Genomic DNA, 24,140 nt, shown 5'->3' on the forward strand with positions numbered 1-24,140 from the left:
TGGACAACCAGCTATCACCAGGCTAGTTAGGTTTGTCACCTCTACTTATAAATCTTCTGTTTTGCTACATAGATGAGTTTGTTCTAATAAACTGTTCATAAGTAGCGCGTCTGGTTTCGCCATGTTTAACTTAAGTTCTTCGTTAGATGTCCCCTAGTTAAATGATTATGCGGAAGTTACAAGGGGTAAACTTTGCTTTCTGTTACTTTTAATGCTTTTTTCATCATTCCCTTACAGTACCTTCTGTATAGCACCAGAGGATATTTTAAATTTCTATCCCCTCTACTTTAAATGTTGAGTGAATGTTTTATTTAGTCTGCTTATATTAGTAGATATGGGGAGAGGTGTTGGGCTAGATTTCATTCAGAGTATTCATAAATTATGAAATCTAGGTGTAAACTAGGTGCTTTATTTAAGCTACGCTTTGATTTATCCAAGCTCACTTTCCAGTATGCTTGTTACGACTTGTCTCCTCTTGTATGATTAGTATTTGCTAGTAGATTATAGGAAATTATTATAATACTTGACGAGGGTGATGGGCAGTGTGTCGTGCTTCATGACCTTGTTCAATTAAGCACTCTATTCTTAATTTACTACTAAATCCTCCTTTGGTTTTTAGTTTTCACAATTCGTGCGTGAGAAATATATTCTCGAAATAGAAAATGTAGCCCATTTCTTCCCATCCTATAGGTTACACCTTGACCTAACGTTTTTATGTATGATAATTATGCTTGCTTTTATTCTTTTTTAGAGTTTGCTGAAGATGGTGGTAACATAGACTGAATTAGCAAGGGTTGGTGAGGTTTATCGGGGTTTATCGATTATAAAACAGGCTCCTCTGGAAGTGTGGGAAGCACAGCCCAGTCCTCTTGAGTTTTAAGCTGTTGCTAGTAGAACTCCGGCCAATCATTTTGTTCTTGTAGTTATTTGGGTTTAGGGCTAAGCATAGTGGGGTATCTAATCCCAGTTTGGGTCTTAGCTGTCCTGTAGTCAGGAAATACTAAAGTCACCTTCGCAGTCAATTTTAGTTATGGCTTTTTACAGCTTAGTTAAAATTTAACTTCATTTTATATCACTCTTTAACACACTTTGCACCGAGTTTCTATTAATTGGGGTTAATTATATGACCACGGTGGCTGGCAGAAAGTTTACCAACCCTAGTTAATATAACTTCGTCGAACTTCGGTTTACGGCTTAATTTTTATCACTGCTGTTTCCCGTGGGGTGTGGTGAAGCAGGGCGTTGTGAGCCACTCGTATTAGTGTGCTGATGCCTGCGCCTTTTCATCGTAATGACTTGGAGGGCATTCTCACTGGGGCACAGATGCTTACATGTGAATTTTATTAAAAATTAAGAGAAAGGCTGGGACCACACCTGTGTGTTTATGGACTTGGTAAACTCATCGGGGCACTTTCAGTGCCTCGCTTTAGATTTTAAGCTACACTAACAAGCTGTTTTTACATAGTGAAGTAATATGTATGTGGTTGGTTTATGTCGGATTTAGTGTTAAAATTTTGATAAAAGTGGTCTGTATAAATGGTAAATATCTAAGTAGTTGATTGCTGGTATGACTGGGGTTTATTTTCTAGGTCTATCTAATTCTGAGCATTCAGTTCATGGTTATCGAGTAGACAGCTAAGTTCCATGTATTTATATGTTTTTGCCTTGTTTTGGGGGTTTGGCAAGGCATTATAGGCATGTAGAGCATGGGATTTAGTGGGGGGTAAAGAGGGTTTGTTAAACAGGTCATTCTTCTGTTTACTGCATGTGTGTGTGTACGTACGTGTACGTGTGTGTATGTGTGTCCGTAATTTCCTTATGGCCTGTAACCATTGATTGAATTGGTTATTCAATTAAATAATATTCAATTGAAGTCCAGCTACAATTTATTTGACTGTGTTAAGGCCTCAGATGGCCATAGCTGAGTCACAGCATCCCTTTAAAAATTAAAAATTAGCAAATGCATGAAATCACAGTTATGTGTAAGCATGGGCTGATTAGTCGTTGGTCCGACGAGATGTCTTATTTACGAGGAAAGAGTGGGCTCTTTCAGGTGAGATGGCCCTGAAGTGAGAACCGCTTGTCTGATAAAGTTCATTAGTAGAAACCGCCCCAAGTTATGGGCCTGGAGCGAGAAGAGGGACACCCCAAGTGGGTTGATGGTTTCACACAGCCTGCTGGTTACACTTGTGATCTACCGGATATGGTACACACGTTGACTAGAACTGATTTGACTTAATGTGCTGTGTACTGTCAATAAGATAATGTACATGCTTCTAAGCGTGGGGTAAATAATTAATGTACGATTGTACGCATAATGTACTGTGTACTGTCAGTAAGATAATGTACATGCTTGTAAGCATGGGGTAAGTAATGCACATTATACATATAATGTATTATGTACGATACGGTATTAGGTACCTAGTGATGTGGTCGTGCATATATGCACGAAGTACATAGTAGTTTATGGTAAAAAGAGGTTATTTTAATACTGACATGGTACTTAATAATCTTGTAAATGTCCCGTAACAAAGTTGCAGGGAATGGTTTAAGTGGAATTTCAGTTTTGGGTGCTGATGGTGGATCTGGAGCCTCTTCCTTGAGTCTGAGGGAGAGAATGTTATTCTCCTTTTCTGGTTTACAGGACCAGGGTCATAGATATACTACAGACACTCTTCATTTCAGGAGATTATTTTCAGTGATGCTAGTTACTGACATTAGTACCCAAATTATTTAAAAAGAAATATAAAATAGATGCTAGTTGTCCAATGGTAATGAAGGGGTATTCCACGGGTTGTCCTCCAATTCATGTTAGTGTTAATAGGTCTGCTGCTAGTACTCAGAATAGGTGTTGGCTGAGAGAGCGAAATATTATGCTTTAGAGGTCAAAGTGTTATGCTTCGTTGTCTGGATGGATGGAGCCTTGGGATGCGTGCTAGCATTAAGACTGAAAAGATTAGGGCCAGGACTCCTCCTAGTTTAATGGGGATTGATCGCAGGACTGCAGATGCAAATAGGAGGTGCCAGTCTGGCTTGATGTGGGTGGTGTTTTGAGAGGGTTTGCTGGGGTGTGTAGTTATCAGGGTCTCTTAATAAATCGGGTGACAATACCACTAACATTATTAGTACCAGAAGTACTAATGAGGCACCTAGATGTCTTGGATTGTATCGTAGGGGTGAAATGGAATTTTGTTATGTCAGATGAGATTCCTGTGGGGCTATTAGATCCTGTTTCGTGAAGGAATAGTAAGGGGACAGCTGTTAGTGCTGCAATCATGAATGGGAGAATAAAATGGAAAGCAGAGAAGCGTGTAAGATTGCTTTATCTACTGAAAAGCCACCTCAGATTCATTTGACAAGGCTTGTGCCGATATATGGAATTGCTGAGAGGAGATGAGTAATAACTGTTGCCCCTCAGAATATTTGTTCTCAAGGTAAGACATAGCCTATAAATACTGTGGCTATGACTGTAAATAATAAGGTGATTCCAGTGTTTCATGTTTCTAAAACGGTATAGGATCCATAATAGAAGCCTCGTCCTATGTGACTAAACAGGCAAATAAAAAATAGGGATGCTCCATCTGCATGTAGGTATCGGATAACTCACCCATGGTTTACATCGCGGCAGGTATGTGTTACTGATGAGAAAGCGTTATTATGTCTGATGTGTAATGTATTGCTAGGAATAAGCCTGTTAAGATTTGTAATACTAAACAAATGGAACCGAGATCTCATCATGATGAAATGTTTGATGGGGCTGGAAGATCAATAAATGCACTGTTAATCATTTTTATTAATGGGTGTGATTTTCGGATGTTGGTCATTAGTGTTCTTATAGTTGAATAACAACGATGATTTTTCACGTCATTGGCCATGTAAGCATAATGATAACATACACTGTATTTATTTTAAGTACTATTTTTGTACTTAGTTTGGTGGGGTTTTCCTCAAAACCTCTGCTTATTTTATGGTGGACTTGGGTTGATTGTGGGTGGTGGTGTTGGTTGTGGGATTGTGAATTTTGGTGGCTCATTTTTGGGTTTAATAGTATTTTTGATTTATTTAGGGGGGATGTTGGTAGCGTTTGGTTATACGACAGCTATAGCTACTGAGCAGTATCCTGAGGTTTGAGTTTCTAAGAAGACTGTTTTAGGTATATTTCTTTCAGGGTTGATAATATAATTTTCAATGGTATTTTATGTTTTAAAAGATGAGGAAGTGGAGATTGTATTTCAAGTTTAACAGGCTAGAGGATTGAGTGATTTATAATACAGGTGACTCTGGAGTTTTTAGTGAAGAGGCTGTAGGAAATGTGGCGTTGGGTAGTTATGGTGCTTGATTAGTAACCCACTGGTTGCTCATTGCCTCTTGGTGTTGTAGTTATTATAGAGGTTACTCATGGTAATTAAATAGAACTATGCTTAGGGTGAGGGTAAAGAGGAATGAGAGAAAATATAGTTTGATTAGGCCTTTTTGGTCTGATACTAGTGTAGAAAATGTTATTTGAATGAGGGAGGTAGTTTTTGGTAAAATACTTTCTAGTTAGATTAAGTCTAGGAGGGACGATGCTGATATGCTTCTTGCCATATCTAGAGTTACACTACAACAGTCATTGATCTCATATGTAACTATATATCATCATTTTATCAGAGGCTCAGTCACACATTTGGTAATGCAAGAAACAACAATTTTGTAAAACAGGCAATATAAAAAATAATACAGCTAGCAGTATTAGTAAGGTCATATGTAAAAATTTAAGTCAAGAACTTCCATTAGGTGCAGCCCAGTATATCCCAGTTCATCTGACTTAGTCTGTTGTGTACCAATTCTTATCTTGAAGGGACATTATATATTGGCATTGTCCACAAGGCAGCCAGCCCAATTTCCTAGTGTTACTAGGTTGGTTATCCCTAGTACAGTTTAATTTCCCCAACATAAGGGAGCCTTTAAATTTAAATGACCATAGCCTGGCGTTAACCTTCTGGTTGCAGATCATGGAGCATCTGATCTTAATCCAAAGATAGATTACTGAGTTAAGCTTCAGAAACAAATTTAGAGTGTCCTTTTAATAATTCAATTGAACTTTGCAACAACATAGCATAACAGCAAGGAACTATCTGAGAGGTGAGTCTTAGTGAATACAGACCTCAATAAACAGAATTAGAATTTGATATCCACTGAAATGTCTCTTTCTCCCTAAAATTACCCTCATTTTTATCAGATATCTCCAAATCAAGATTAATTTGTCTGCAAATTAAGTTTGATAAAAGGTCTCCCAAGGCCAGGAAAGCCACGCCAAGGGCCTGTCACAGATTTTGCCTTATAGATTTAGGTGAATCCCTCCCTTTTTGAGGTCTACAAAATAACTTGAGATTCCTGCACCTGTTAGGAGGTGGCTTTACTAATTTATCTTACACAGCTGCTGGGAACCTAAGAGTTTGCAGTCTCTGGAGGGATCAGGTAGAAAGAAAAGAGAAGTGTTTCAATTCTGCTTACAAAGGTACAATTTACCAAATTGCTACAAGTCATAATTAGTTTGAGGGGGTTTCTTTATATCTGGAAAACACAGATTAAAAGCTAGTAATGTTTCAGACAGAAAGCATAAAAATTATAACCACGTTCATCAGTTTACTCAATCCTATGTAACTAATCCTTTTTGTTAACAGTTTCCATTAGACTGTTAAAAATATCTTACCTGGGATTTCCCCTGCGGTCCAGTGGTTCAGACGCCAAGGGTTCCACCCCTGGTCGGGGAACTAAGATCCCACATGCCTCGCAGTGCAGCCAAAAATAAAATAAAATTAAATAAATAAATAAACAAATAAATAAAAGACAGAAATAAAATAGCTACTCAAAAAAAAAAAAAAAAAGTCTTACCTAGTTTAGTAGTATGATTTAAAAGTTATCAGAAACCTGTACTTGTCTAAAGCCCTTTCTGTGAATCTTGAAGCTGAAGCAGTTTTGCAAAGCATCAGTTTAACTGCCTGTGAACGACAAAAAGTCTTAAAAAGGCAAGGTTAACAAAGAAGCTTAACCAAGTTTCTGTCACGTACAACATTGTAAGATAACTAATATTATAACAATACCAGGACATATCCAAATTTCAGAAACTTTATATGATTTCTAGAATGTGTATATTAATACTATTTATCCATACAGTATATTCTAAGTAGGTTTATCCCTAGTGTGATAATGCTCTCCATGTAATTTAACATACCAAATACTACTAGTTAAATATTTCTCTCTGAAATGCCTCGGAGACCCTCTAAAGTGTCCCCCAGTTAGCTGGAGGTCAAAAGAACTTTAATTAAAATTTGGTATTTGGGAAGTTTGTCAAAAGGTCTCAAAACACTTGGTCAAATAAGATCATAGGTCATCGTGAGATAATGCTTATTTCTTAACCAAAGTTACAAGAGAGCTCAAAAGCAAATACAGATCACTTAAAGGCACGGAAACTCACACAATCTGTTACCAAAAGCAGCATTCCAAGGAAACTCTGTCCTCTTACTAAAGAGAGAAAACCAGATCCAGTCTTGTGCCAGCCTGCTTTTAATAACAAAATTCACTTAACTAACTGTACTCTACACCTAGCCAATCCTGACCATCCACAAACCCTCCATCACTTTCTGTATCCATATTAGTCTGCCCCCCATTCTCTTCTCCATTGAGAAACAACCAGCTCTAAGACAGACTCACTTTCTTTTCCTTTAATAAAATGCAATTCCATTCTCATACCTTCTTCACTGCAAACACACATCCTGCTTTCCTGCCGTACACCGAAATGCTTCCTTTATTATTTCTATTAGCTTTAATTACATGTTTAAATTAGAGCCCTCAACTCTTAAAAACCTTAATTTCTAGTGAAAACTAAGAGGTAAGCAATTATGAACTTTTTTTTTTGGTTGCATTGGGTCTTGGTTGTAGCAGGCGGGCTCCTTAGTTGTGGCATGTGAACTCTTAGTTGCCGCATGCGTGTGGGATCTAGTTCCCTGATCAGGGATCGAACCCGGACCTCCTGCATTGGGAACGTGGCATCCTAACCACTGCACCACCAGGGAAGTCCCAGCAGTTATGAACTTTTACATTAGCATTCTGTAGACTGGTCAACATAAATACTAGTGAAAATTTCTAAAAACATTTGCTTTCTTATAGAGAACATCTCAGGGTGGCACCAAACATGTTCATTAATAGTCCTAAATACATTTAGTTTCTCTGTTTAGTAATTGATGTCTCAGTATCTTATTTTATTTGGGAACCACCTAGCTATTCAATAACTTCCATCACTTAATTTAGAACAACTCTAAATTTCAAGTGTATTTCCAAGTATCTGGAGAGATTATTCTCACGTAGACATTCCTAAAATATAATTATTCCTAAAAAGTTCACCCAAAAGCTCTGATCTCACTTGTATTTTAATTCCCTTAAAAAATTTCATCACACCAAGTTCTGTTCCTTGCTGACAGATTTACAACAGATATAAGAAGATCTTATTTGACTTCTATTAAACCTAGGTACAGTAAAGGTATTATACTTAATGTTGATGACAAAGACATGTCTATTTAAATTAACAAACTTAAACTAAGTTTAATACCAGATATTAAATACTGAGTATTTCCCAGTTTACACGAACCTGAAATTAATTCTGGCCAGTTACCTTCTGTATTTTTGAAAATTTATGTAAGTGCTAAATTTCCCTTAAGCCAATTAAATAGAGCTCACTAAAAAATTAGTTGTGGTAATAACATCCAAAGGTAAGGACATATATATAACGCACACAGATATATAGACAAACACAACCAGAGATCTCAAAGCTTCATTTTCTAAACTTAGTTATGAATCAGGTATTATAAAACTCACTAGTTTATAAATAATGGTTGGAATAAGTAAAATTTAGAAAGCTTTCCTTCCACATTTTTTTTTCCCCCTCAATCTCAGGAATTAGAGATGATCTAGATCAGATAAGTGATCCTCAGAGCCCTGGTCTCACGGCACAGGGCGAGAAAAGCAAGTTCTCTCAGAAGGAGTTGTTCCCTCAGGGTCAGAATTCTGAAAAGACGTTTTATCAAGCTTCCCTTTTCTAACTGTATATGCAAAAAGAACCAGTTTGGAATTTTCAAGAGTTTCACCTAAACCAGTTTTCTCTGGAGTCTAAAGAATATTCTGGCCACCCAGTGTTATAATAGAATATCATCTTTTTCTTAGTCATAGGCTCATAGCTAAAATCTTTCCAGTCAGACAGAATTCTCCCAAGAGGGCTCTGCAGTGGAACAGAACCAGAATTTCCCATTTCATAAGGCAGAATGGCCATCACAAATCGCAACACAGAACACAGAGTATGAAACACACACAGGCACGGCTGTCCTGATCAGACACTCCCTTAAATACAAGGTTGCAGTCTCTCAGAAAACCTCCTACAGAGACAGAGAACTTCAGATCCAAGTACTGACGAACAGAGTCAATGGAAATATCTCAGGTCTTCAGAGATTTCAAAGGGAGGAAAGGAGGGCAGTTTGAAAGAAGAGGGGAAGGAGGGTGGGGGGACAAAAGGGGTGGCCTTACGGACATCTCCTGCCACCTGCAGACGCCCAGGCGTTACGGGACTTTTCTCTGGGCTTCCAGCAAGGGAGGACAGGAACTCGGCCCTACCAGAAACCAGATACCAGATAATTCAAGTTCTCTGCCCACCGGAGGTGATCAGGCTCTGGCGCTCAGATAACTGAAGCCCTTCAACCAGACTCCTGCATCCAGAAGAAAGGACGGTGGGATAGGAGGGGTGGAGAAGAGGGAGGGGAGAGGGAAGGGCGAAGACGTCAGCGACGTCTCTTGTTCCTTACCTGGGCGGGGCACTCTGGCCAGTCAGTCATCTGCGTCAGGAGGAGATCAGAGACAAGAGTGTCCCAGTGGTGGCCTCTGGGTCTGGTCCGTCGGTAGGTGAGCTGGTGCCTGAGCAGTCAGCATGTCAGTCGTGGTAAAGAAGAGATTCCACCAGAGTCGCCAGCCGTTGCAGGAAGGGAGACCCCTTCCAGGGCCCGAGAGTGGGCTCTCGAGTTGTTAGGGAACCATTAACCAAAACCACTCGCCTTGGCCAGGCACGATGATAGCCTCTTGCCTGAGGTGTCTCACAACAGGAGGTCCTGAAAAAGAACATGGTGCTGCTGGTGAAAACCAGCATTGGGAGGAGCCAAAAGAGGGCAGAGATGACCAGCCTCCCAGAATCCTTTGCACTGGGATCCATCTTGGCTGAGAGATGCGCACGCCACCAGGAAGGACCCTGAGTCAGACAATGGGCCAAGCAAGATGCTTGGCCAGAGACAACCTGGAAACTAACCCCATCACCATAAAACCTGAGACTGTGAGCCACGTGGCAGAGCAGTTCTCCTGGGTTCCCTTACCCTCCTGCTCTCTGCCCGGGCGCCCCTTCCCAATAAAGTCTTTTGCTTTGTCAGCACGTGTGCCTCCTCGGACAGTTCATTTCCGAGCGTTAGAGAAGAGCCCACTCTCGGGCCCTGGAAGGGAGGGGTTCCCCTTCCTGCAACAGTGGGAGGTTGGATGGAAGGGGGCCTTGACCTGGATCACGGCCTGTGTGTGAAGGGTGGGCTGCAGTAGGTTTGGGATATGCCCATAGGACATCAGGTCCCACAGTCCAGTTGGCAGGGGTGGAGTCAGGGGACGGGGCAAAGCTGAAGCCCCTTGGCATGGAGCTGATATCGAAAGCCCTGGCGCTGGGTGAGCCCACCTCGGGGAAGGAGGACAGAGTCGAGGACTTGGGTCCAGGCACTAGACTACAGGCCAGGAAGAGGAGGAGGAAGTGCCCAGGAGAGAGGAGGCTGGCCCACCTGCCACACTTGGACTTGCTCCTCTGCCTCATCGTCTTCTGATCCTCAGGGGATGGAGCCACGGCCCATCTGGAAACAGGTGGGTTCATCCGGAGCCAGCCTGGGGTCCCCCACCCGGACATCCAGTTCCACTTCCTCCCTTCCCAGGTGATCGACCATGGGCGGGTCCCCCCACAGCAGGAGGCTTACCAGGTGAGCAGGTCGTCTCCCCACCGCAGCAGGGCCTCCAGGGTGGGCGGCCCAGAAGGCGGTGCCCTGCTCTCCAGCTGCCCGGAGCGTCTGAGGGGAGGGAAGGGGGGTGGGGAGCCAGAGGTAGAGTGAAGCAGACTGCGTGGTGCACAGCAAGGCCACACCCGCACCCGCACCCAGCTCGGGGCAGCTGCACCGGGTCCTGAGTACCAGAAATGGACAATGAAGCCGGCTCTGCCCAGGGACCGCCAGCCCCTGAACATGAGGCATCAGGTATAAAGCCAGGAAGCAGGAGAGGGGGACTGAGGTGGTTTTGATGCCTTTTGTGTGTGTTGGGGGTGGGGTTGGTAAGATGCAGGTAGATTTTAAAATGTATCTGCTCTTAATTGACTCTGGGTGTTGGGTCCCAGGGACCACAGGAAACCCGGGGCCTCTCTAAATGACTAAGCTGGGGGCTTAACAGGGGTCACCCCCTCTCTGGGCTCTTCCAGGTGCATGTGGGGACCATGCGGGGCACGAGCGTGGGCTGGCTCAAACTGAGAAGTGCCAACCCCCATGACCACCCTGTGATCCAACCCAACTACCTGTCAACAGGTAATTCAGCTACCTTTGTCTCTCCCAGACCTGGGCTTGTTGGCTCGTTGATGGACTGACTGCATGAATGAGTGCCTTTATGGGGTTCATATTTGTCCCTGAATCTCACCCCTGGACCCCATTTTTGAGACACACGTCACATTCTGTCCTCCCTCCACCCCATTATCCCGGGCTGTAAACATGCACGTGGTGCTATGTAGTGCCCTCGGTCACTTGAAGTAACCCTGACACGCCATTTTACACAGTAGGCAGGATTTGCAGCTTCCAGAACAATCTACCAAGAGACGCAAGGAGAGCTGGCTGTGTGTAGATAGCTCACAGAACCTTTTTCTTACTGTTCCTGTGAGTGTCTTCTAAAAGCAAATTACACGCCTGGGCCTGCCCCTTTATGCCCAGCAAAACCGCACGGCCCCACGGGCAGCCTTTGCCCAGTGATACTCACGCTGTGGCAGAGGCAGGGCGTGTGGTCTTATCTCTATCTTATAGATAAGAAAATTCAGGTCTCCGATTGACTTAAACGTAGGGCCTCCGGGGCAAGCTGTGTCCGTCTAGGATGCCGTCTGTTTGGGCTTCGTGGGACTCCGCTCGGTTGCACTGTAACTGCTGATGGGTAGGTGACAGGCAACCTGGTGGCTTGGACCTCCGTGTCCCTGAACCGTGTCCCCTCGGGCAGCTCCTTGAGCCCCTCCCAGTGGCGGATCTTCCAGCGAGGCCAGCATGGTAAGAGGCGGCATGTAACCTGTTTCTTCTCCTCGACAGAAACGGACATCGATGACTTCCGTCGGTGTGTGAGGCTGACCAGAGAAATTTTTGCACAGAAAGCTCTGGCGCCGTTCCGGGGGAAGGAGCTCCAGCCAGGAAGCCACGTCCAGTCGGATAAGGAGATAGACGCCTTTGTGCGGGCAAAGGCAGACAGCGCCTACCACCCATCGTGCACCTGCAAGATGGGCCAGCCCTCCGACCCCATGGCAGTGGTGGACCCGCAGACCAGGGTCCTCGGGGTGGAAAACCTCAGGGTGGTCGACGCCTCCATCATGCCCAGCGTGGTCAGCGGCAACCTCAACGCCCCCACCATCATGATCGCAGAGAAGGCGGCCGACATCATCAAGGGGCGGCCAGCTCTCTGGGACGAGGCTGTCCCTGTCTACAGGCCCAGGACCTTGGCCACCCAGCGCTGAGGCCGTCCCTGAGTAAGAAGGCTCAGCACAGCCCTTGGCGCCAAGTGTGCTCTCCTGGCTCTCTCTAGAATGTTACAACTTGATGGCCAAGAATTGGATAATTTAAGAAATGAAACCAGTATTGGTCAGTGAATCGGGTTCTTTCTTCCCAGCATGTCCCTGGGGGCCCTCTGGGGAAGGCCGGCGTTCTGGCTGGGGCCCCTCCTCCCTGCCTCCTGGTAGGACAGCAAAGGGGACGGGAGGCCGGTGGAGAACGGGTAACTCTGGCCAGGTCCTTGTCTTGTGTTCTGCGGTGCTCTCCAACCCCGGGTCCTGCTGTGTTCCTGGGTCCTGATAGGACTTGAGGAAAGTGGTTCTCTCCCAGGTTCTCTCCCTCTGGAGGCAAGCCCGTCCAAGAGCAGGGTGCTTGCACAGAGGCCGGGGCATCCTCCCCCTCAGGCTGAAAGCTGCAGCGGAGGCCGAGGGTCCCACAGGAGTTAGGGAGCGTGGAGCTCAGCTGGGGTGTGTGCACAAGCGTCCAGTGTCCAGAGGGAAAGCTGCCTGCTGGGAGAAACAGGCTTCTCCTTTCTCTGCCGCTTCCTGATTTCAGTCCCAGAGTGAGGCAGGAACTGGTGCTCAGTTGGGTCCCTCTGAGGGGCTTGCAGCCCACCTCTCTGATGCTCTGGTTCTTATTAACACCATCAGCCCGATGAGAGGAATTCTGGGACTTTTTCCAGGACTCAGGCGTCTACAGGGCCTTTTCACTACCATGGGTTTCAGGGTTTAGCATTTTTAAAGATTTTCCTGTTGCCAGGAAACCTAGAAACCCAGAGCAAACCTGCATCCCTGGCCCGCTCCGTGCAAAGCCTGGGGAGATGGAGGGCTCAGCAGTGGCCACGGCCGGCTCATTCACATTCTCCAGACGTCCACAGCAACAGACCAGGCGGGAGCCAGACTGACGGAAAAAGCAGTCAAGTAAAACTATGATCCTGATCCTGTAAAAAAAAAAAAAAAAAACGCAGTTGAGTGAAAGAAAAATAAATTGGCAAAGATTTGAGTTTGCAGGGCGGGGGTGGGGGCGGGGGAAACAGATACAAAGTAACATTTAAGACAGCTCTCTGATCTTTAAACTTCTTATAATTCAATAATGCAATCCCGAAACTTATCTTTGAACTGAGACTGTCATTATCCAGCCTGTCTCTACAAGGTAATGAAAACTTGAATGCATTTTGGATTGATTTTTCTGACGATATCCAAAAGCCACTGTCTATGGCGAGAAAGAATGGAAGTACTATATGGAAACCTGTCGTGCTGGACCCAGAATCAGGAGGGGAGGAAAATGGAACATTCCTGGCTTCACCCTGGATCACAGTGGATTGAGGTGCCTTGGAGGCCCAACAGCTGCAACTTAACGTTTCTGAGAAAGATTTCCAGAAGGGTGGAAAGAAAAAGCCATCACACCATCCTTCCTTTAAAACTCCTTAAGCAAACCTTGTTTCGTCTTACCTGTATCTTGCTTTATTTTCGGTTCCAACAGAGGGTCAAGAAGGAAAATTCTCCATCTGCCAAGAGATGTCTTTCTCCTAGAGAGGTCCCCACCTGCCCACAGGCCTCCTCTGGGTCTTGGAGCTGCCTGCGGGGGCGAAGGAACAGTAGGAGTGCAGGTGCCAGCCCCCTGCTCTGAGGGCCACGAAGTGACACGTCAGGTGTGCGGGGAGGTCCCAGGCCTGAGTGTGACTGCGCTGACCTCCTCTGGCGCCGGTATGGCAGGTGACGTGGCCATTTATTCGGTCACCTCTGCGTATGTGGTGCCCTCGGCCTCTGAGACAGTGGCTGATGCGCTAGTGTGCGTGTGTCGATGGGCAAAGCGAAGTGTGTAAGGGGAGCCTGTACGGTGGATGGCACCCAGGCCCCTCTCCCGCCCTTGCTACGGGGCCTCGTTCCATGCGATCACATTGACACTGCCCCAAACACACACACACACACACACACACGTTTCAAAGGAGGAGAGCGTGAGTGTCGCGTATATCCAGGACCCAGCAGAAAACTGCTATTGGAGTTCAGACCCAGGACAGAATATTCTGATCTGAGGCGGTTCCTCCCTCGAGCCCTGACAGCTGATTGCTGTGGCCACGTGGGCAGGGTGGAGCCAGTGGCCCGTGTCCTAACCCGAAGGGTCCACCACCACAAAGAAAGCTCCGACCTCAGAAAGAGAGGGCTGTTGGCCAAGGAAGCCAGAGAGGGGAGGAAAGTGCGAACTGGAATTGGGGAGGATGAGCCATAGTCTGGCAGCCCGAGGGGCATGGAGACCGGCCGGCGCTCAGCCTCCTGAAGAACCAGGAAGACGTCGTTTAAGTCCCTTAGCAAAAAGCCTGCAGTATTCCCCAAAAGGAAAAACGTACATTTCCAGAAGTGGTTGAAACAGCCTAACAGAAAGCTGCAAATGTGCCTAGTGGTCAGAACACTGACCCCTCTGAAGAAGCCAGTGTTTAAGCTGCTGCATGAGCAGAGGGTTCTTCCTGGTAGAGTAAGAGCCAGAACACACAGCTAGAGGAGCAGCCTGCCCGCAGGTGACCAGGAAAGGGCAGGTCCCGGAGGTGGGACTCTGGCGCCTTAACGTCCGGCCTCGTGCGGCCCTTGTGCAGGCTGCAGGAGCCACTTCCACAGATTCAAATAGAGTCTTCTCTCCAGCCAAACCGTGTTCCTCCGCCCAAAGGTCATTTCAGATTTCCACAGCACGACTTACCATCAGATCAAATGCCTAGGTGCCTTTCTCCTAAAAACCAGAAAAAACACACGCCCTTCTCCGCTGGCCCCCATCTTGAGACCCAGCCTCCCATCGCATCTCCTGCCACCGTCCCCACAGGGCGCCCTCCCAGCCATTCTGGCTCTCGTTCTCTGGTTAGAAGCAAGGGCCCCAGGCCTGCTCCTCTTCCTCGCCTGCCCCACTAGGTCCCCAGTAGAGAAGGAATTTCATTTTAGAGAAGGAAAAACTTCTTTTCAACAAATGAAGGCCATAGCTGAAGTCTGTCTTTGAGTCGGGGAGGCTAGTAAAGGAGTTAGAACTCTGTGTGTGATGCTGACCAGCTTTCAGGACAAACTGACCGCCCAGCCTAACAGTAAAAACCTTTGCAGGAAAACAGGCAATGGGCAAAGACACTTAGGACTGCAAAACATAAACACCACAGAATAAACTGCTCTGGTTTCTCTCACAAGCGTGGCATCAGCCGTAAAGTGGGTTCATCAGGCAGGTTAAGCCCATCCTGCACTGGAGAAGCTTCTGGGGCCGTCACAACCCACCCTTCCCAGCCACTGGCTGATTCTGAAACATCTCAGAATCAGGCTGGGAGGTGCTGCGTGGCCCGGTCGTCTGGATGGAAATCACAGAGACCATTTTAACGAGGTTCTTGCTGACATTTCTGTTCCGTGATATTATGGAAAACGCAAGATGAAAGCAACTAAATGTACTATTCCTGGGGACACAACAAAATGACTTTTTTTTAGGGAGTGGGAGGGGAACTAAAAAGGAGAGACGTTTAATCTTAAAAGATTCCTGAAAGAAAAAAAACCATGCCCTACAACTTCAAAGTTTTCTTCCAAAGAAAAACTTAATGTTAGATGAGCAGTCGAAGCAGGCTTAATGCAGACAGATATTAGGAGTGGTGCAGCCTGTAAAAATGCCGGTTAAGTGCCGCCTAGAAAAGATCACCGACTATACCAGAAAACTCGGTCCTGTTACGGCAGTTTTGGACTGATGACGGTAAGCCAGGCCACACGGTAAGAAAGACCAATGCTCGGTGGAGAGACAGAGTCTGAGATGACGGTGATAGTGGGTTAGCCCTTTAGGAGAAACAGTGCTCTCTGCGGCTGGACTTAGGTTACCATCGGCATGAGGATAAGGAAAAAGGAGAAGGCGCCAAGAGGATGAGAAAAACATCTACATAATTGCAGAAGTGCCCTCACAGAGCACCTGCCCCCCCCCCCCCCCCCGAAGCGCTCACTGGCCAACACCAGCTCTTTGCGAGGAGGGCTCCCAAGTACAATAAAATTATTAACACAGTTTTATTCTGAAGATCATTTTGCATTTTAATAAAAAAGAATTTACGTCAGGAAATAGTCATTTACAAACCTTGAAGTGTTTTTGCCTGGATCTGGAGTAAGAATGTCTTAAGAAGAGGTTTGTAAGGTCTTCATAACAAAGTGTTATTTACAAAAAAAAAAAAAAACAAAAAAAAACACGAACAGGTTACGTAATATTTAAAAACTTTGAACCCAAGATCGCTACCAGTCTTCTTGACTGCAGGGAATCCCTGCCAAGGTAACTTGACAAAGTCGGCATAATTCTGTGAACAGAAAAGGAAGCCTTGATGGGTCTAATGATCCAAACGTGGGTTTTCATCGAGAAGTACAATTGGAGTGTGAGTGCGTTCTAATGAAAACGTCAGCCCTCATTCAGTTGCATATAAAAGCCCTCAAAGAGAACACACAGCACAGCAATGTTTTGTAAAAAGGCAACAATAACGATTTGTACAGAGCCCGACGTCTAGTCCTATAGATCATCCTTTGCCCCCTCTGTCCCCAGCACTCCTTATTTCTTTCCTAAGACAAGCAGCCTTACCGGTCCCCAGGGGACAACAGCAGAAGGACTTCATTCACCTGTGCGATTATTTCTGCGCCGGAAATGTCCTGTGGGGGCAGCTGAGAAAACCACAACTATGAATGCCACCGGGTCAGAGTAACCAGCTCGACCTAGGCTGCAGTGTGCTCATCGGAGAGTTACTAAAGCAAAACAAAAGACAGCTGCAACCCATGGCGGATCAGAAGGTGCAACATCAAATCATAGAACCCCTGCCCCAAAAAAGACTGCAAATAGTCATCTGGTACCTCTTGTGTAAAGACAGATTTATAGTGACTCAAAATAGTTTAGAAAAATCTCTGTAGTGCCAAGTTCTTTTGAACTTAAAATTTTACCCCCAAAGGATTTGCACTGGATAGATGAGAATTGGCTCTATTTCTTCTACTTCTGTGTAGCCCGAGTAAAAATACTCATAGTTTCTAGATTTGAGTGGGGAGCTACAATTATTAGGACCCGTGGATATTGCTGCATTTCAAATACGGTACAGTAATTACAAAATATAGACCATCTCTTTACAAATACAAATTATAGTATATTACAAGTCATGTACAGTAAATCTAGAATTTTTAAACAAACTAGCGTATCTAAGTTTACCTGGTTGCGAGTGCATTATTATTCCAGTTTACAGTTGCCCTTTGCCTGACAGTCAGAAACCAACCGTCAGAGTGATTGATGCTCTCTCCTGTAAACTGGCGTCACGTCACAGAAAACCCCGTTTACAGGGTCCCGTTCCCCTCTCAGGATGACGGCTGGTAGGTAGGTCCTGACTTACACACTGTATTTCAGAAGAGCCGAACAGGAATCAGGAAGCAGTGTGTTTTGGGGGGAAAAGGTTTAAAAATGGACACGCTGGGCCCAGTGAACGTCTGATATGCTAGACCGATGGCTGAGGTAATGACATAGGTAAGGTGATCGTCATCACCTTTAAACCTTCCCCTCATGCCCGCGGGTGGCGGGCCAGCGCTCTGGACAAGCGGGCAGGGCTTGTCCGCCCTCCTCGCTGGTCCTCTCCAGGAGGGCTGGACCTGCCCTTGCCCACAGCTGGGGCTGAGTGTGTGGGTGCGGCTGTCCCCTACCAGATTTATGGCTTCCTTGAGGCATGACATCACTTGTACAAAAGTCTAAATTGAATAGGGACTCCACACTGGTGCCTACATTTTCCTAACTACGAGGCACTTTTCCCCTGGCCCTCCGGCGCCCCACCTGAGGCCAGAGCCAGTCGGCCGCTCCCTGGGGGCTACAGGGTGGTGATGCAAATCATTTCATCCGCCAGGTCCTCCTCATCCCTCCCGAGGTCTGGCTCCTCGTCGCTGTAGCCGGGCCCGAAGTCCTGGAGCTCGTAGTCCTGCCGGCGTGAGACGGGCCCCACGTCCCCGTTGGCCCGGGGATGCACGTTCCCGTTCAGCAGGTTGCTGGCTGCACTCTCCATCTCGTCGATGGTTAGGTCACAGGCATCGGCGATTTCGTGTTTCGTCGCTGACACGAATTTTGGGTCCCTCGCATACCGTCCTAAGCCTTCGGATATCAGAACCTGTACAGGAAAGAGGATCGGTGGCACGAATGCAAAAGGACAGAAAAAGCACCTCAAGCAGTGACTGTATGATGTGCTCTGGGGACTCGGCCAATCATGTCTGCTAGCCCCCATACGTGGTAACTAAGAGGGAAGGTGAATGGCTTTGAAGATCTGAAGGACCTCAAACGCTGCACGTGGCCCAACAAGAGTGCAACCCACCGGGGACAGATGTCTCAGTGTAAGCTAGTCGTGTTTGCAGGAACAGCACACACAATCCTAGGTACAGCTAGCTGATGAAACCGGCAGGGGTGCTGTTTTTATATTCATGCTTTAAGTACCATCCTGGCTGCTAAGAAGTGGGCGGTGTCCAGGTTCAGAAGCCAGGCATCCGGGCTCCGGAGCCCACCTGCCCTCAGAACCACCACCCGTTCCTGTTGCGCGCGGTTCTCCCCAGTTCCGCCCTCCCATGCAGACTCCGTGGCCACACTCACCGCCTCCACCAAGCTGTCTGCGCTCCTCTGCTTGTCGCTGTTTTTGCTGTGGAAGCTGCTGGGGACAGTCAGGCTGGCTGGTGTGAACGTCCGATAGGAGACGCCGGGCTCGTCCGTGTACCACGAGCTGCGGTGCAGGGACGGTAGGCTGCCATTGACCTGGTCCGGGGCCTCCGACCGCTCGACCTGGATCAGTGGGGTGTAGCACGGCGTCCAGTCCCTGTACGACGGGGTCGCTGGCGGGGTGGCCCACGACCTGGTGGAGTGGCTCGGCGAGTACTTCTGGGCTTTACTGGAATCTAGGCCGGCGACTGCCATGATCTGAGGAGAAAGAGGAAGTGGGGAGACCAGAGGTCCTCAGAGGTCCCGGCCTCGGGCCCCCTCAAAACAGACCAGGCTGGGGCTTCCCGGGTGGCGCAGTGGTTGAGAGTCTGCCTGCCGATGCAGGGGACCTGGGTTCGTGCCCCGGTCCGGGAGGATCCCACGTGCCGCAGAGCGGCTGGGCCCGTGAGCCATGGCCACTGAGCCTGCGCGTCCGGAGCCTGTGCTCCGCAACGGGAGAGGCCACAACAGCGAGAGGCCCGCGTACCGCAAAAACAAAACAACAACAAAAAAAACCAGACCAGGCTGGAGGCGCTATTTTACAGGGGCTTCAGAAGGACACAGCACACTGAGTAATTCAATGAATTGGCCGTAAAAACTTGGCTTTCTAGCAGACCATGTTTTCTTTTCCCCCAAATGCATAATATATTTCCTGTGACTCTTCCCAGGTAGGAATCAGTTGTTGGTGAAATTGCTTAGAAGCATGAAGAAACAGGGAAGACGCACAAGCTGTGGGGTATGAACATGCCACCCGGTTCACTCCGGGTTTGAATAGGGAAGTGCATTCAGGGCAAGCTGACTGCGTCCAGCGCTCGTAGGGAAACAGGCTGGTTCTCTTTAGGGCAACTCATCCCGCGGCCAGCACTCTGCTCAGAAGCACCAGGTAGGCACAAGCCTGCTTCTTCCACCTCCAGAGACGCCATGGCAGGTCTGCCCTGGCATCCCACTCTGCAGAGGGGGACGGTGAGGCTGGGTTTATGAACAGCACAGGCCTGTGGCCAAGTCGGAAGCCAGGACCACCTGGGGGAGGCAGGGCGGGGCAGCAGGGGACAGGGCACTGTCACGCACAAGCCCACAAAGACCTCCATGCCTACTCGGTGTGTGGCATGTGATGGCCAGGGCCCTCCAGAGGTTTGTCCTCCATCCACGACAAAGCAGCACACAAAACTTAACATAAAAAATGGAAGGCAGCAGACTTCGTTGGTGGTCCAGTGGTTAAGACTCTGCGTTCCAAACGCAGGGCGCCTGGGTTCGATCCCTGGTCAGGGAACTAGATCCCGCCTGCCGCAACTAAGATCCTGCATGCTGCAACTATGACCCAGCACAGCCAAATAAATAATTTTTTTTTAAAAAAGGAAGACAGAAAGGCAAAAGGTTGGCAGACCTGAACAGAGACTCTGAAATGGACGCTCAGGGTAAGAAGCATACCATACCGTGTGTGCTCCCACCTGACACACACACACACACACACACACACACACACACACACACACACACACACACACACACACACACACACACACACACACACACACACACACACACACACACAGCAGCAGCAGCAGCAGCAGCAGCAGCAGCAGCAGCAGCAGCTCTGATGTGCTCTTTTCAGGAAGACAAAGTACCATATCCTTGTCCTGGAGGCAAAGCCCCACAGGCCCTCCAGGCTCTGGGGTCCCTCCTGTCCAGCCGCCCTGACGGGCCGGTCTCCCTGGACTACACCCCCCTCGCAGGCAGGTCGGAGGCTCACACACCCTCGTGACCCCAGGGCCTGGCCCCCAGAGGGCTCCGTAAATGACGGGACAAGCTCTCAGAGCCAAGGGCAGCACCGATTGTTCAGGGTCAGTCAAGCGGCCGCCACTCCGTGCAGTGTGGCTTGTCCCAGGCCCTGCCTTCAGTGCCGAGGAAGGGTGTGTGCAGCTAGGCTGAGAGCCCGGCTCTGGAAGCTGGCAGCCTGGGACTCAAATGCCAGCTCGGCCGCTCAGCTCCTGTGTGAGCTCAGGGATGTCACCTTCCCTCTGTGGTGCTTGCTTGTCCGTAGGACAGGGTTCATGATAGTTTCTATTTGGCGAGGTGGTCACAGGACTGAACCAGAGTGTTTGTGAAGGGTCCCCCTTCCCTCCAGGGCTGGCAGCCAAGGGGGACAGGGTGCCCATCGGCCCTGGGGGCAGGGCCAGGTGTGCCGGCTCACCTGTTGCTGCATCAGGTGCAGAGGCAGGGCCGTGCGGTGGGGGAAGGCGGGGGATGGCAGGAACTCCTCCTGGCTGCTGTGCCGGCGCAGGCACTCGAAGTTGAAGGAGGATCTCCGGGGGGCTGAGAAGTTAAAGCACACCGTGCAGCTGTGAAACCAGCAGTCAGGGCCCCGGGGCTCTGGGGTCAGGGCAGCCCCCTGGACATTCAGCAGGGGGCCCAGGAGGAAGCAAGCAAGGCACCCAAGAAAAAGCATTGGGCACCGGGGCGGGGCGGGGCGGGGGGGCGGGCGGTGTCTCAGAACTTTGGGAGGGAGGAAGAAGCAGCCCGGCTAAGGGATGTTTTCAAAAGAGCAAGTCAATTTCTCCTCCCTGCCACACCTGTTCTCAGGGGGAGGAGCTAGAAGCAGCCAGAGGGTGGCTGTTCTGACCCTAGGCCCCTGTCCCTGCACGTGGTGGGGACACAGCATTCCGGGTCAAGTACACGACGTCATTCTAGAATCCCAGAGACGCTTGCTGACTGCCCCGTTCTCACCTTCCAGACATCCTGAGTGTCTCTGGGGGCTGGAGCATCCTGCCGGTGCTCCTGTGTTATGTTTACAATTCTGTTTGCTACCTGCCCTGATAGCTCAACCAGGTAATAAGCAGATCCTTTTGTGGGGAAAGACCCAGCTTCCCTAGCCCTGAAGACAGAACAAACAAGAAAGGATACCTTGAACTTTAAAAAATGCGGTTGGCTGCCCTGTTAACAGCCACTTTGAATAGAGGCTTACAAACAGGTCGAGTGATGACAAGATGACCCAGAACTTGTGGCTTCGCGGGGCACCAGGCCCGCGAGATCAGTGTGAATTCTGGGCCCCGAGCGCAGGCCAGAGGCCTCCCCAGGACACCTCCCCTCAGGCGCTGCCGCCGGGGAGCTGCCTCGGCAGCCTTCCTGGTGGCCTGCGAGGCAGCGCTGGGTCACCTCAACAGTCCTTTCTTGAACTCTGCTTTCTAAGCTCACGGGGCATTTCTTATGCCCCGGCAACACTCCACACTCCCCTAATTCCTGCACTGGAAAACTGCAGGGACCTGCGTGGGGAGGCCCCCGGCATCCTGGCACTGCACACGAAGCCGCAGAGCCCGTTCTCTGGGGGCCAGGCTCCAAAAGCACACGGAGGCCAGACCGAGCCCTTGCCGGCCACTGCCCACCAGGGAGGGACCAGACAGACAACGAGCCCTGTTTCGCGGGCCCGACGCACACCGTGGGGCCTGCTGGGCCTCCTCGTCCAGTTGCCAACATGGGACACAGGCACCTGCCATCCGCATCAGACAGCCTTCCCTCCACGCGCCGCGCGGGACCGAACTTAAGTGTTCTAAGAGGAGGACGGGCCTCCCTGGTCAGCACCACCTCTCGGACCCTCCTAGGGTCAGATGGTGGTGCCAGGGGATGGAGCCAGGAAAGGAAAACTACCCCTGCTGTCATTCAGGTAGCACCTTTCAGTTTTGAAAGTGGATCCTCTCTTTTGCTCTGCACCACCGTCTCTAATGGGGGAAGTAATCCCGCGGTGGCTGAGAACACAGGGGCTCCATGGTCTCCCTGCCTGAGGTCTGAATGGATGGGCAGCAAAGCAAATAAGATGCGTTTAATTTATTCACCCTTAAAAATAAAGAGGGCAGCCACTCTTGCCCGCTCAGGGTCCTTGATTCACAGAGGCGGTGCCCACGAATGGTGATTATCATGGCCACCAAAGGGAGAAAGGGGGGTCACAGGAGGGCAGTGGAACTCACAGGGCCAGGGGCCTCTGTCCAGCCTCGCCTGCATGTGCGTCACCTGGTACTGATGGACCCCTGAGCTGCTCTGTTTAGCAGCTTCTGCTTGGGGCTGTGAAATTAAATATTAACCATGGAAATGGGTCTGATTACACTTCCCAGCAGGGCTATGACAGCTGGAGAGAGAGAGGACCCGGGCACCACCCAACTGCACTTGTTACTGTGCACTAGATGGCAGACTCAGAGCCGCTGTGTCTTGGTTATTTTTGGTTACTGATTAGAGTCCTACCCCAAAATATGCCTCATTCTTCAGGAACGCCAGAAGTGGACATTCTTTAACCAGCATCAAGATGTCCACGTGTCCAAAATCAAACTACCCAGCCAGGAACTGGCAGGGGCCACTGCTCTGTTTCCTTCCCCGGCTCAAGTTCCTCACTGGGGGTGACCCAGATCTCCTGGTGGCACCATTGATGCCAGCTGCCCACGAAAACCAGGTCAGGGAGCAGCCAGCCCCTGCCCCTTCTCTGCAGGACGGGATTCCTTGGCCCCAGGATGAGGTGCCTACCCTAGAGGTCACCACCAAGGCCACAACCTACCATGAGCAGAGAGCACTGGCGGACCAAGGCAAAGGTGGGGGAGAGGAGGAAGGATGGATACCAGGAACCCCCAGGTGCTCCTCAGAGGCGTGGGCCTTGGGCAGAGGCCTGGGCTCAAGTCCACTCTGTGCGTGGGCCCATCCTCCGCCCTCTAAGGGGTCACGGCCCCATCTAGGGAGCGGGCTTATCAACACCACGGTGCATGTCTTGCCTACCTGTCAGGGCAGATCCCAAGCTCAAAGGCAGTGATGAGGCGCACAGAAACCCCTCATCAGGTGCGACATACCGTGCAACTGTGGGGCCTCACACTGTCTCTCTCTGTTCTCAGCTGGAAGCGCTTTAAGCCCTACCACGTGGCACACAGATGAGAAAGAAAGCCAACAGCATCTCCAACTAGGGGGCTGGTCTCGAGGACTGGAGGCCCCCACCATGGCAGGACCACGTCCGTCACCACCCCCGGGCTGGGGCAGGGGGAGAGGCACACTGTTCGCTGTGAGCCTTGCTCCCAAACAAAAAATCTGGCCTCACATGTTGGGGTGGGAGGGAGCAGGCGTCTCCTTGGAGACCTCCGGGAATCATAGCAAACAGGTGAGTCGTCATCCTCCGAGAAGCTTTGGGGGTGATGGTAGCCTCGAGGCCGCTCGAAGTCCAAGCTGCTGCCTGGGTATCGGGTATAGTAGCCACAGCTGTAGCTCTGCCTGGTGATCGAAAAGGCCAGAAGGGAGAGCAAGGGACACATGAGAGCCTAATTAACAAGCCCACGTCACAGTCCTCTCCCCACCGCCTTGGACACAGGAGAACAAGGCAGCCCTCAGCTCCACGGAAAATTCTAGTGGGAGGGCAAGGGCTGCCACAGGAAGGTTCAGGACGGCAGACCTGCGATGAGTGAGGTGCTGGTGTTTTCCCTCCCTGGGGCAGCCTCAGGCCCCGGTCAGATGTGGACTGCCGATGCCCTGCAAGCTTGACTATCACCCGCTCGCTTCTTCCCGAGGGTCTGCCCTCGGCCAGGTGCTGAGCGGGGCGCCTGGGACACGGAGATGCGTGAAGTGCGGTCAGGGAGCTTAGCGAATACCTCATGCCCGTGG

The 24,140-nt window shown here is 49.2% G+C and overlaps 2 protein-coding genes and 1 long non-coding RNA gene across 3 annotated transcripts in view; 1 reads left to right on the forward strand and 2 right to left on the reverse strand.

The window, feature by feature from the left end:
• The window catches only part of CHDH (choline dehydrogenase), a 64,499-nt gene extending 50,773 nt beyond the window's left edge, over positions 1-13,726 (forward strand). Inside the window, exons 6-8 of the mRNA XM_082848447.1 lie at positions 9,886-10,028; positions 10,517-10,619; positions 11,379-13,726. Coding sequence (XP_082704573.1) covers positions 9,886-10,028; positions 10,517-10,619; positions 11,379-11,797 — 665 coding nt within the window. The 3' untranslated portion in view covers positions 11,798-13,726. The remainder of the gene's footprint in view (positions 1-9,885; positions 10,029-10,516; positions 10,620-11,378) is intronic.
• LOC309967689 lies at positions 4,304-11,365 on the reverse strand. The gene is made up of 5 exons (XR_014326526.1): positions 11,062-11,365; positions 10,026-10,115; positions 9,837-9,905; positions 8,835-9,134; positions 4,304-5,984 (listed from the first exon to the last, which is right to left on the reverse strand). It is a non-coding gene; the product is annotated as an uncharacterized lncRNA (long non-coding RNA).
• A 2,110-nt stretch (positions 13,727-15,836) lies between the features above and the next one.
• The window catches only part of CACNA1D (calcium voltage-gated channel subunit alpha1 D), a 320,553-nt gene continuing 312,249 nt past the window's right edge, over positions 15,837-24,140 (reverse strand). Inside the window, exons 43-46 of the mRNA XM_082849132.1 lie at positions 23,584-23,753; positions 20,710-20,831; positions 18,417-18,737; positions 15,837-17,943 (exon numbers count right to left, since the gene is read on the reverse strand). Of these exons, the coding sequence (XP_082705258.1) occupies positions 17,650-17,943; positions 18,417-18,737; positions 20,710-20,831; positions 23,584-23,753 (907 nt within the window). The 3' untranslated portion in view covers positions 15,837-17,649. The remainder of the gene's footprint in view (positions 17,944-18,416; positions 18,738-20,709; positions 20,832-23,583; positions 23,754-24,140) is intronic.

Source organism: Leucopleurus acutus (genome assembly GCF_964270905.1).
Source record: "Leucopleurus acutus genome assembly, chromosome: 10".
NCBI classification, from domain to species: domain Eukaryota; kingdom Metazoa; phylum Chordata; class Mammalia; order Artiodactyla; family Delphinidae; genus Leucopleurus; species Leucopleurus acutus.